Source organism: Diabrotica virgifera, chromosome 5 (assembly GCF_917563875.1).
Source record: "Diabrotica virgifera virgifera chromosome 5, PGI_DIABVI_V3a".
Lineage (NCBI taxonomy): Eukaryota > Metazoa > Arthropoda > Insecta > Coleoptera > Chrysomelidae > Diabrotica > Diabrotica virgifera.
The window spans coordinates 24,359,631-24,371,935 of NC_065447.1; the positions used below are offsets into that span (position 1 = coordinate 24,359,631).

Sequence of the window (12,305 nt, forward strand, 5' to 3'; positions counted from 1 at the left end):
TAGCCAAAACGCGTTCCAAGATTGCGGCTGTAATTTTGAATATTTTTTCGAGATATTTGGCACACGTATTCGTAATATAATAAAGAATGGCGGTACAGAGCCCAATTTGAAAAATATATTAATATGTGGAAATTACTCTGTAATTAAATACAATATTAAAAAACGAGCCTGTACCGCCATTAAGAAGAACAAAAAAATACACTTTCTTCAAATAAACTTTTTTATCCCATGCCTAGATTTTGTGTCATTTTGGAACTAGTAATGAAATAAAAAATTTTAGTAGTACGTTCATATGTACCAACATAACAAAAAAATAGGCTAGTAGAATTGTTCTATGTTTCATTAGAAGAGGTTTTTGCAATTTCAATATCATTAGTCTGCGTTTTTAATTCCTTCTTTAAGATTTTATTTGGCCTAATAGAGAAACAAAAACAACAAACACATACAATTTTTGGTGGACAAACGTCCACCATTTTATGCGATTTTAGAAAAATACGGAACGTATCCCTACTTTTTCAATGCAAGTCAAGTCTTTTTTATGCGATTTTTTTATATGCGCTTTTCTGTAAAACGTATCCACCGATAAAACGAGACCTTACTTTAATCACTTTTAAAAGTTCACTAATAACACGACGTCCACTTGATGTCCAAAACAGTTCCAGTTTTAGTTCTAACGTACATGGCCTTTAAATTGAAGTTTTTCTGAAGTACGATGTTAAACGTACTTCAGCTGAAATAAATATGGACCTTCTTTGTACATCCATATGCGAATGTGCTTTGAGTGGACGAAACACGGAAGTTTTCTGGATGTGGCTGCATTGTGGAAGTTTCTGCATTGTACATAAAATTACCAATTATGAGGTAAAATATCAAATATTTTAATAACATGAATGAAAAAAAAATGTGAAGTGTTTAAATACCTAGGGATAGTGATTCCGAAGGAATGAACATCGAAGCGGAACCTCCAGAAAGAAAATACAACAGTGTCTCATTAAACTCGTTACTTTGGTCTCCTGAAATTAGTTTACGAATAAAAATGACAATCTACAAGTCGGTTGTAGAACCAATTTTGATGTTCGGATCTGAATGTTGGCAAATGATAATGAAAGAAAAGAAAAAATGGAAGTATTGTTGTTTGTTTGGAGTTTATGACTACGGACACTAAATCCATTTGCCACATTAACTAGAAGTAGTAGAAATGTTCTATCTAAGAAGAGCGTATCGGACATCCACACTTGATCACATCCCAGATGAAGAAATAAGAAGAAAAACAGGAAGGATTTACAATACCGTAGTAATAATAGAATCCAAACAACTTTTATGGTACGGGCATGTAATGCGAATGAAAGATGAACGGTGGCCAAGACAGGCCTTAAAATATGTTCCACGGAATAAAAGAAGGAGATAAAGACCAGTATAAGAATGGAGAGAAGGAATCAGAGGGATAATGAGAGATAGAGCCATAAATGGTGAGGATTGGATATTATAATATAAAATTTTGTCGTGGATTGGGAATTTCGGATCTCATGAGAGATTCACCATAACACACAGAACTGTTTTGAACTAACAAAGAAGGTATTTTCCCTCAAAGAGGGTGAACTAACAAAGAGAAAGGACATGTAATTATAGGTCCCAGCTGTTGGTTACTACAAAATATTATGCAAGGAAAAACAGCAGGTAAAGATTCGCAGTCCAGGACGAAGAAGTTGAAGAAGATTTCATTGCGAGATTGGTACGGTATTGATACAAGCACGCTATTTAGGATTGCGATGAATAAAATTAAGAAAGTTATAATAGTAACCATTGCGCATCGTTCTAAAAGGACATGGTACATGAAGACGAAAGAGGGTATGCAATTTGAGTAGTTTCCAGGAAGACAAGTGAAGCTAGAGGAAACAGAGCCAAACTTCTGCAGTTAAGAAGATGGGGTTTTGGTGTCTTGTTGTTTTGTTATCCAGAGGCGTAGAAAAAAAATATGACTGATATAAGATGTTGCATTGAGTTTGCTTCACTCTTTAGTGAAAAATGTGTTGGTTTAAAAGAGAGTTCACTTTATGTTATTGTTATTATTAGGGTCGAAATATTGGCGCCCAGGGGTGAGAAAATTAAAAACAAATTTTGCACGCCAATAAAAAACCGATACTACCAATCTTACCAATCCTTATGTTCTGTTGCTTCTTCTTTTTCGCCCTAGCTCCCCAATATGTATAATTCACAGCTGCATATTCCAGTAACGCTGCGAAAACGAATACAAAACACATAACGAGGTAAATGTCTATTGCTTTAATGTAGCTAATCCTAGGCAGAGAATTTCGAACACCAGTGCTTATCGTGGTCATAGTTAGAACGGTGGTAATACCTAAAAAAAAGTAATTGAGAAAATACTGTTGTATAATTTTTTATATCAGAGACCACGAAATTATAGATTTTCATCGCACTGTATATGAACAAAAATTGTAATAGGATAATTTAGTTAGTAATCAGTGTTTTCGCCGAAAGTGAAATCGTTAAGAAGGTGGTTTTCTTAAGGTGATACAGTAGCGATCAACAGGTAGCAAAAACGCGTTCCAAGATTGCGGCTGTAATTTTGAATATTTTTCGAGATATTTGGCACACGTATTCGTAATATAATAAAGAATGCCGGTACAGAGCCCAATTTCAAAAATATATTAATATGTGGAAATTACTCTGTAATTAAATACAATATTAAAAAACGAGCCTGTACCGCCATTAAGAAGTACAAAAAATACACTTTCTTCAAATAAACTTTTTTATCCGATGCCTAGATTTTGTGTCATTTTGGAACTACTAAAATTTTTTATTTCATTAGTAGTTCCAAAATGACACAAAATCTAGGCATCGGATAAAAAAGTTTATTTGGAGAAAGTGTATTTAATATTGTATTTAATGACAGAATAATTTCCACATATTAATATATTTTTCAAATTGGGCTCTGTGCCGCCATTCTTTATTATATTACGAATACGTGTGCCAAATATCTCGAAAAATATTCAAAATTACAGCCGCAATCTTGGAACGCGGTTTCGGTACCTGTTGACTCTTAATGGGTTTTTGAACGGAGTTAAAATAATGGTGCGGTCAGATTAGACAATACAGTTTTATTTCGCATTGCAATGGACAATAAGACATTTTATAAAAAATTCGAAGAAGGTTAAGCGGTAAACAAATTTATTGAGTTTAGAATGTAAGGTTGTTTGTTTATCATTTTGAAACAACGAAAGTAATTTGATGTCTCCCGGAATTTAACAAATTGGAAAGTTGTGTACAAATTAAATTGGTTCTTAAGAAATGATAATATGGGTGTAGTGGGTAGAAAGGATGTTTTGTGATTGGTGAAAAATGATGGATGGAAGGCATGAGAGTGTTGAGTCTGATTTTGACGAGAGAAAAATAGGCACTATGTAATGCATATCTGGAGACAGCAGTCCAGTTTTGAAAAGTAGGAAGTCAGTGTAAAGTGGTGAAGTTGGCCTTTGCGAGCAGAATCAAGTTAAAACGAAATCGTTGACCGAGTTGAGAATTTAATTTTCCTGGGACCGAGGAAGATTCCTGTTTCTGTCTAGAACGAGTAGCCGATTGGTATCGATTTGCACAAGATATCGAGCAGAGAGAAAACTGAGTCGAGAATTCGAGCGAGTCCTGTTTGTTTGTTTGTGAAGCAGTTTGGACGAGAGGGTTCTTTTCGCAACATCCTAAGAGTACGTGTGGGAGAATCGAGGACGACGCAATCCGGGAAAAGAAGTAGAGAAGAAACAAAAGGTTAGTCAAATCAATTGCGAAACGGAGAGAGTTTGTTTATATCCACACCATATTTGCATTATTTTTGTACTGAACAGTTCTATAACATAATTAGTCAGTCCAAATTTTAAAGAGGAAATAAGTAATCAATTCAAAAAGAGAAAAGTAAATTTTATTAGATTTTGTAAGACTAAATAACGAATTATTAAAATAATTTTTTTTTTTGTTAAAACAGAGGAGATATCAGAATTAAAGCTTAATTTAGTAGATGAGAAATAGTTTTTTACAACAAATTTAGTAGGTCTGGATCCCGCGTATGAAAAAAAAAGTTGATTAATAGCAAGCTGAAAATTTGTTAATAGCTTAACAGTGTCTAGTCGGATAAACTTTGATATATAGGAACACTTTAACAGGGGCAGTTTTAATTGTGGAACAGGTTAAAAATTTGGAACGGTCACACCACGAAAACGGCACATGTATTTTGTCCGACAGAACAGACTTAAACTCTTCGAACAGAGATTAAACTCTCATGCAAAAATCAGATTGCTATTTATCACCAAATGGGCGTTTTAATGAGTGGAACATGTAGAATATGTCAAATGACAAGAATTATGACAGGTGATAAATAGCAGTCTGATTTTTGCATGAGAGTTTAATGTCTGTTCGGAGAGTTTAAGTCTGTTCTGTCGGACAAAATAAATGTGCCGTTTTCATGGTGTGACCGTTCCAAATTTTTAACCTGTTCCATAATTAAAACTGCCCCTGTTCCAGTGTTCCCATATATCAAAGTTTATCCGACTAGACACTCTTAAGCTATTAACAAATTTTCAGCTGGCTATTAATCAACTTTTTTTTCATACGCGGAATCCAGACCTATAGATTTTAGCTTATTTTTTAAATCCTATGTTTATGGTATATTGGATAAATAAATAATATTTCTAACATGTATATGACATTGAGTGTGTTTAATTTCTCTGTTTTGTCCTGGATGGAGTAAGCAACTAGAGATACCAGAAGCCACCAACCAAAGGTAAAGCATCAAAATTAAAATAGCCCTGAGAATAAAGTTTATTAGAAAAGTTAATTTAAATTTGGTTTTGTTTTACATAAACAGTATGTAATTAAAATAATTGAGTAATTAATTAAATTAAGAATTTGCTCATCAATCTCCTAAAAGAGAAATACAGAGCGTAACAATACATACGTATACGTCAACCATCATATCTAATTTGCAGATCTATTTATTGTGCAAGTTTAATTTCAACCAGATGCGTATGATCGGTAGAGAGATATATTCGGATAAAATGAGATAGAACAACGACCTATATTGCATCGAATGACCGCTAAGAAGTTTTGCCCTACAATGTATGTTTGCATCTAAAAATTCCGAAGAAGCTCAGACTCACAGATATTACGGTCGATGTTTATATATTATCTACAAGAAGTTATAAGGGATGCCCAAGGATACCTGTCTGGGAAAGACGCAGACAGATAACAACAGAAAACAAAACACAACAACATAAAATAAACAGTGGGCAATCGTGAGCCGAAATCACCAAACCCACATAAAATACAGCAACAGATTTGACCATACCAATCTTAACAGAACAGTAAAACCACTGGCCATGATATTAGAAGAGCTAATCGTAAAAATGGTAAATAAGTTGTTCTGAAGCTATTTCCTTGTGGCATTTTTATGATTAACTATTTAGATGGGAAATAAGCCACAATTAACTTGAAAAAATAATTTTATTTACGTTTCGACGCCAAAATCGGGTGTCGTTGTCAAAATACAAAAATAATAAAAATTATTTTTTCAATTTAATTGTGGCTTATTTCCCATCTAAATAGTTAATCATGGTAAATAAGGAAATAAAAAATGTAAAAGTGCCACTGAACTATTTTATCAACCATTTTATCAATAAAAGGATATGGAACTATTACTAAATTTAGACGAGAAGTTTGGTATTTTTTTTTGGAATAATATTGGTGTCATTGACTCTTGTCGCATAAAATTTATTACGTGTATTAAGATGTTTTACTCGAATTAATTCTATTTATTAATTAATTCCTTTATGATACACAGCAAAGATAGTTTTCTAATTTAAATAGTTTCCTACCTTTCTTAATTAGTTTTAAAGGTTCGGAATGTATAACAATAAATTGTAAATTGCGAACAGGGAAACTTATTATAAGTCGGGTAAAACTTGTATTAATAGGAAATCTTCGAAATCATATTAAACTATAAACTTTGAAATATGATGAGCGAGTCCATTAAAATACAATTTCCGAATACTTCCTATTATTATTAATTTATTTTCGAGTTCGTTGAATTTTATAAAGAACTAGTGATGCTGCCCGTCGCCATGCAACCGTGATCCAATCAATTGCCGGTTTCCAACCTTTTTGTACCTGCGCCCCCCTTAAAAAAACAAAAAATTGTTGCGCCCCCAAAATAAACACACGAATACTGCGTTGTTTATAATTTTTTTAATTCTTTCAAAGCGTAAAAGTGAGTTTAAAGTACAAGCTAATCACTTACAAAAAATATCGATTATTAGTGTAATGGTTATATTTTAATTAAAGATTATAAATATTTTTTTTGTAATTTACGCGCGCGAAAGTAGACTAATACAGTACCGTAGCTATATATTATGTATTATACCCGTCCACATACACAACTCGCGAGAGTTTAGAGCGTGTCAGTCGCTTCGAGTGAACATCTCCGGCTCTGTATCAAACCTACCTTCGCGCTAAAAATTACAAAAAAAGTACTTTTAATCTTTGATTAAAATAGAACCATTGAACTAATATTTGATATTCTTTGTGAATGATTAGATTGTACCACAGACTCACTTTTAAGCTTTGAAACAATTAAAACAAATTATAAACAACGGAGAAATCGTATATTTATTTTGCTATTTCATAACTTTTTTGCAAATGGTTGGAAATTTTTTTTAAAGCATCCATTTTCAAGACCTTTGAAATACGCATTTTAAGTATTTTTTAAAATTAGAATATAATAAACAATTTTTGAGAAATGTTAATTTGTTTATAACTATTTTTTTTTAACATTTAAAGATTATGCAAAAAAATAAAAAAATTATATTTTGTCGACAAAATATTAAATAGGCATTACATCTTTATAATCTTTCTAAGTTTGATCAATGTCTCATGATTATTTTGGTTTTTATTGCGACTGTAAATTGTTAATTAACAATTGAATTGTTGCTAAAATGTTCGTTTAATTTTCACCGGCTTCTGCAGTTATAATCTATACCAAGAAAGCTTTTATTTTACCAAGTTATTTAATTATTGATGATTAATTACTTGCCCAAAAAATTTACTTGAAAATTCGAGATTTTGTTGGGAAAACTCACATTTTCCGAGGAAAATTTTCGTCGGAGCAAATCGGGAAAAACATACGTATATGTAGAATTAAATTGGGGTGAATTTTTATTTGAGTGTTTTTGGTGTAAAGTTAAAATCTTCGGAGTTATAGGAGGGTTATTTGTCGGCGCCATTTTGTTTATAAAAAAGTAGCACACTATCTGCGGACTTTGCGTACCTATATTAATAATATATAGGATCTTATAATTCGATTCCAGCAATAAAATTGCTGGTAAATAACTTTTCCATCTTCTTCTTCTTTAAGTTCCATCTTCTATCAAAGGTTGGAAATCATCATAGCAATGCGGACCCTGTTGACTGTCGCTCTAAATAGCTCTGCACTACTGCATTCGAACCGTTCCCGTAAGTTTTTAAGCCAGGATGTTCTTCGTCTTCCCACATTTCGCTTTCCTCGGATTTTGCCTTGCATAACAAGTTGTAATAATGAGTATTTTTGCCCTCTCATCACATGTCCCAAGTACTCAAGTTTTCGTCTTTTAATAGTTAGTATTATTTCCGGTTGATTTCCTATCCTTCTAGTTACTTCCACGTTCGACATTCTTTGAATCCATGATATTCGTAGGATTCTTCAGTAACACCAAAAGTCAAAGGCGGCCATCTTATTCAAATGGACTTGTTTCAACGTCCACGCTTCCAAGCCGTAAAGAAGAGTAGAGAACACGTAACATCGAAGCATCCTTAGACGTAGTTCTAACCTTATATCCCGACAACAAAGAAACTTTTTAAGTTTAATGAATGATGCACGTGCTATTTCAATACGTGTCTTAATTTCTTTGGTTTGGTCTACATTTGATGTTATCCATGTTCCTAAGTATTTGTAGTTATCCACACTCTCAATCACAGTATCTTCAATAGTTAATTGGATGTTTACTTGTGCTGATTTAGTTATGATCATGCATTTAGTTTTCTTTAAATTCATCTTCAGTCCGTACTCATGACAGCGTTCATTAAGGCGTTGCATAACGTTCTGTAAATCATTGTTGTTATCTGTTATTATTACTGTATCGTCTGCAAAACGTAAGTTGTTCAAAACTTCTCCATGGATAGATATACCTTCTATTGAATTTGAGAGCGCTTCTTGAAATACCGCTTCACTGTAGACATTGAAAAGTAGTGGAGACAGCACGCAACCCTGACGGACTCCTCTATGTATTTTGATATCTTGGGTGTCCTGGCCGTCAACTCTTACCTTGGCAGTTTGATTCCAATATATATTAGATATAATTTTCATGTCACGACTGTCAATATTTTTGCTTTTTAATAGATCTACAAGCTTTTTATGTTCAACTTTATCAAATGCCTTTTCAAAGTCTACAAAGCATAAGTACATATCCTGATTCATGTCCATGCATCTCTGGGCCAGCACATTCAAGCCGAACAAAGCATCTCGCGTGCTCATACCATTTCTAAAGCCAAATTGTGTGTCACTGATTTCATATTCGAGAGTTTTAACAATTCTACTATGTATTATTTTCAAAAATGTTTTAAGTGTGTGACTCATTAAAGATATTGTTCTGTGATCCTAGCAGGTTGTTGCACTTGACTTTTTGGGAATTGCTACAAAGGTCGATTGCAGCCATTGTTTGGGGATTGCGGCAGTCTGATATATTAGATTAAAGAGTTCAACCATTACATCAATACCATCTTCATCAATCAGTTTTAATAATTCGATGGGCACATCATCTGGTCCAGTAGCTTTACCCTCTTTCGTGTTTTTGATGGCATAGATGACTTCGTCTCTTAATATTGGTGGTTCAGTATCCTCTGTGATTTCTAATGACAGTTCTCCTCTTTCATCATTAAAGAGTTGTTGGATGTAATTGGTCCATTGACACAATCTCTCCTTCACGTCAGTAATAATATCCCCTTTATCATTTTTAAGGGTATTCGTTCTTGTGCTTTTTCTAGAACCTGTCATTTCTTTGATTTTTTTGTGTAAATTAAAACTGTCATACTTTTTATCCAGGTCTTCTATTTCTTTGCATCTGTCGGAGAGCCACCTCTCTTTTGCCTCTCGAATTTTCTTTTTGATGTTTCTCTGAATTTCTTTGTATTTATTCGGGTCTTTTGTTTTATGTTTTCTTCGTTCTTCCATAAGTTCAAGAATTTCTACTGTCATCCAAGATTTTATTTTTTCTCCAAGTGGTTTGAGGGTTTCTTTTCCAACTGATACTAAGGCATGTTGAATTTTTCCCCATTTTTGGTCAACATTCAGAGTTTCCGCACTATCTTCTTTGACTTTCCTTAAGTTCTCGTTTATTTTAAATTTCGTTTCCGCATAGGTCTTGTCTTGTTTGAGCCGCCTTGTATCCATGATTTTATTGGAGCTAGGGCTATTTATCGTCTTTAGTTTCACTCTCATAGACAAAACAACCGGGTTGTGATCGGAGGATATGTCCGCTCCTGGATAAGTTTTAGATGATACTATAGAATTTCTATATCTTCTGTTGACGATAATATAATCTATTTGATTTCTGACTATTTTGTTGTTATTGTCAGCTGGTGACTTCCATGTATATAGTCTCCGTTTAGGAAGTTTGAACAAGGTATTTGCAATTATGAGTTCCTCATTGATACAGAAATCAACAAGCCTATCGCCACGTTCATTTCTTTCCCCGAGTCCATATCGCCCCACACAATTCTCCACTTCTCCTTGACCGACTTTAGCGTTCAAATCGCCCATTATAATATTTATGTCATGTCTTTTAGTTAGCTTTAAGACATTGCCAATTTGTTCATAGAAGGCCTCTATATATAACTTTTCCATGAATTTTGCTAATTAGCCCAGAGTATTCCATTAATGAGGATTAATACTAGAGTTAAAGCCAGCGATAACGGAACTGCTAGGGTTATACCTACTGCAGATGAGCACCCCTGTTTGGGGGCTCTAAATTCAGCTTTGGAGTACTTTTTTTCTGCTGAGAATACTGAAATAAACAATTAATTTTGTAAATCTCGTTTAAACTCTAATCAAATACGATTACATGTTATTTTTGCATGTCACACACGTTAAATACACAACGCATTTAATTCCTACCGGACAGCACGTTGTAATTCAATTTATTGGAAATAAATTGTTTCACAATAGAAACAACTTTGTACTTATCCAGAACGCTTTGTTTTTAATTTATTTTCTTCTAAGTTCATTGAAGTTATATATGGGTTTTGTGTCAGCCATTAGGAACGTAAACGAATGATTTGTAAAATAAGCATTTTATATAAAATTTAGTTTTTCAGGATCTTTGTCAATTTAGTATTATATGTATATTAATGTAAATCAGAATACAACACTTACGACTACTTACTCGTGATAAAGAACCTGATAGGATAGAGGAGTATACAGAATTCAACAAACCATTGGCACTCATATTCGTGGACTACGAGAAAGCATTCCATACCATAAGTCAGCAGAAAATGTCAAAAGCATTGACAATCTTATCGCTAACATAATCGAATACATCTACCAAAATTCCACGATTAGCGTAAGACTATCTGAACAAGAAACAAATAAATTCTGTATAAGTACAACAAGGAGGCACCGTCCCTCCAAAGCTATTCACGACGCTTTTAGAACATACTTGTAAGAAGGCAGATCTGGACAAGGATGAATTGAGAGAAGCTCATTCATTTGAGATTTGTATTACGCAAATAATGACTAACCTGGTGCTAAATCGAAATATTGCTGTTGATGGAGGGGGTATTGAGTAGATTGCATCGTATGAGTACTTAGGACATGAAATTCGGTTGGACAGAGAACCCTAGACATGTGAACTCCCACGTCGCATAGGATTAGCCTAGACAGTTTTGGTAAATTAAATTTTGTATTTAAATTCGAGTTACCCATATGCTTCAAAAGGAAAATCTTTGACCAGTGTGAGTTACCTGTAATCATGAGGATAGATAAAGAGAAACGGGAGTCCAGCATATGGTGAGTCCAGGAATAATCGTGAAATGGACAAAAACACATAAACCCAATACAAAAACACCACTAGGAAGATCCCCGAAGAGGTAGTATGGCAGCTGCATCAACATCACAATATCTGGGATGAGAGAATATACAGGACCATGTCCTAGAACTAAATCCTAGGACCGAACGCAAAGAAATTATTTCTTCCTATCAATTTGGATTCCGTAATAAAACTCAACATTAGATCGAATACATCGTAGAATATCGCACATATTATAAACAGATATCTAAGAGAAAATAAAATATGATCAGGTATTTTCTTGAATATAGCAAAATCATTCGATAAAGTGTGGTACAAAGGCTTTTTACTAAAATTCAAGAGGTATTTTTCTATGCCCCATGTTCCGATAATTCAGTCATATTTGAAAGACACAAATGTCTCTAAATAAAAATTGTACATACCTAATGCTACTCTAGCACTAGTAGCTTCGTGATTTATCCAAAACGATACCCATGATAACATAACAATAAGAATACTGGGTAAATATGTCTGGAAAATAAAGTATCCTATATTTCTTTGTAGCTTGAATAAAAGTGAAAGTCTTTGATATGTGCCGGTAGCTAAGGTTTCTTTCCTATCGTTAGTTTCCCAACCTATTATGGTAAATTGAGGTAGCTCGGCCTTCTCCACTCCACGGACTGGGGTAGAGTGCCAGGACATCACTACGTCTACTACGGTGTAGCCATCTACAATAGAATTAAGCTAGTTTATTATTAAAATTTAAATAACCTGAAATAATGTCGAAATAATGTCAAAATAGTCAATCCACGTCTAAATTTAGTGAAGAAGACACAAATTTTATGGGTTACCTGATTGGAGCTAAAACGTCGACACACGTGTAGAAGAATGGTGGAGCTTAAATTAAAAGGAATTGTCGAATTTCATTTTAACGTCTCTTCCCCACATAAAAAGTGCAAAAGATGATTTTTTGAGGGTAAACTGTAGATGTAGGTACTGTCCGAATAAAAGATTATTCCTAACGTCGTTCTTCCAGCAAGCTTTGATTCGCAATTCACCTAATTCGCCATCGATTAAAGTTCCTGACTTCTTGTTGCTTCATACAGAGGTCACTGTTAGCATACTAGGAATATTATATTACTGTAGAAGCAATATAGATAAACAGCATTTCATTTCACTTCCAGAAAATTTAATTGAAATAATGAACCG

At 33.7% G+C, this 12,305-nt stretch overlaps 1 protein-coding gene across 1 annotated transcript in view; it reads right to left on the minus strand.

The window, feature by feature from the left end:
* LOC114329718 (gamma-aminobutyric acid receptor subunit beta-like) overlaps window positions 1–12,305 on the minus strand; it is a 46,651-nt gene that overhangs the window by 1,825 nt on the left and 32,521 nt on the right. Inside the window, exons 6-7 of the mRNA XM_028278900.2 lie at window positions 11,540–11,824; window positions 2,156–2,359 (exon numbers count right to left, since the gene is read on the minus strand). Of these exons, the coding sequence (XP_028134701.1) occupies window positions 2,156–2,359; window positions 11,540–11,824 (489 nt within the window). The remainder of the gene's footprint in view (window positions 1–2,155; window positions 2,360–11,539; window positions 11,825–12,305) is intronic.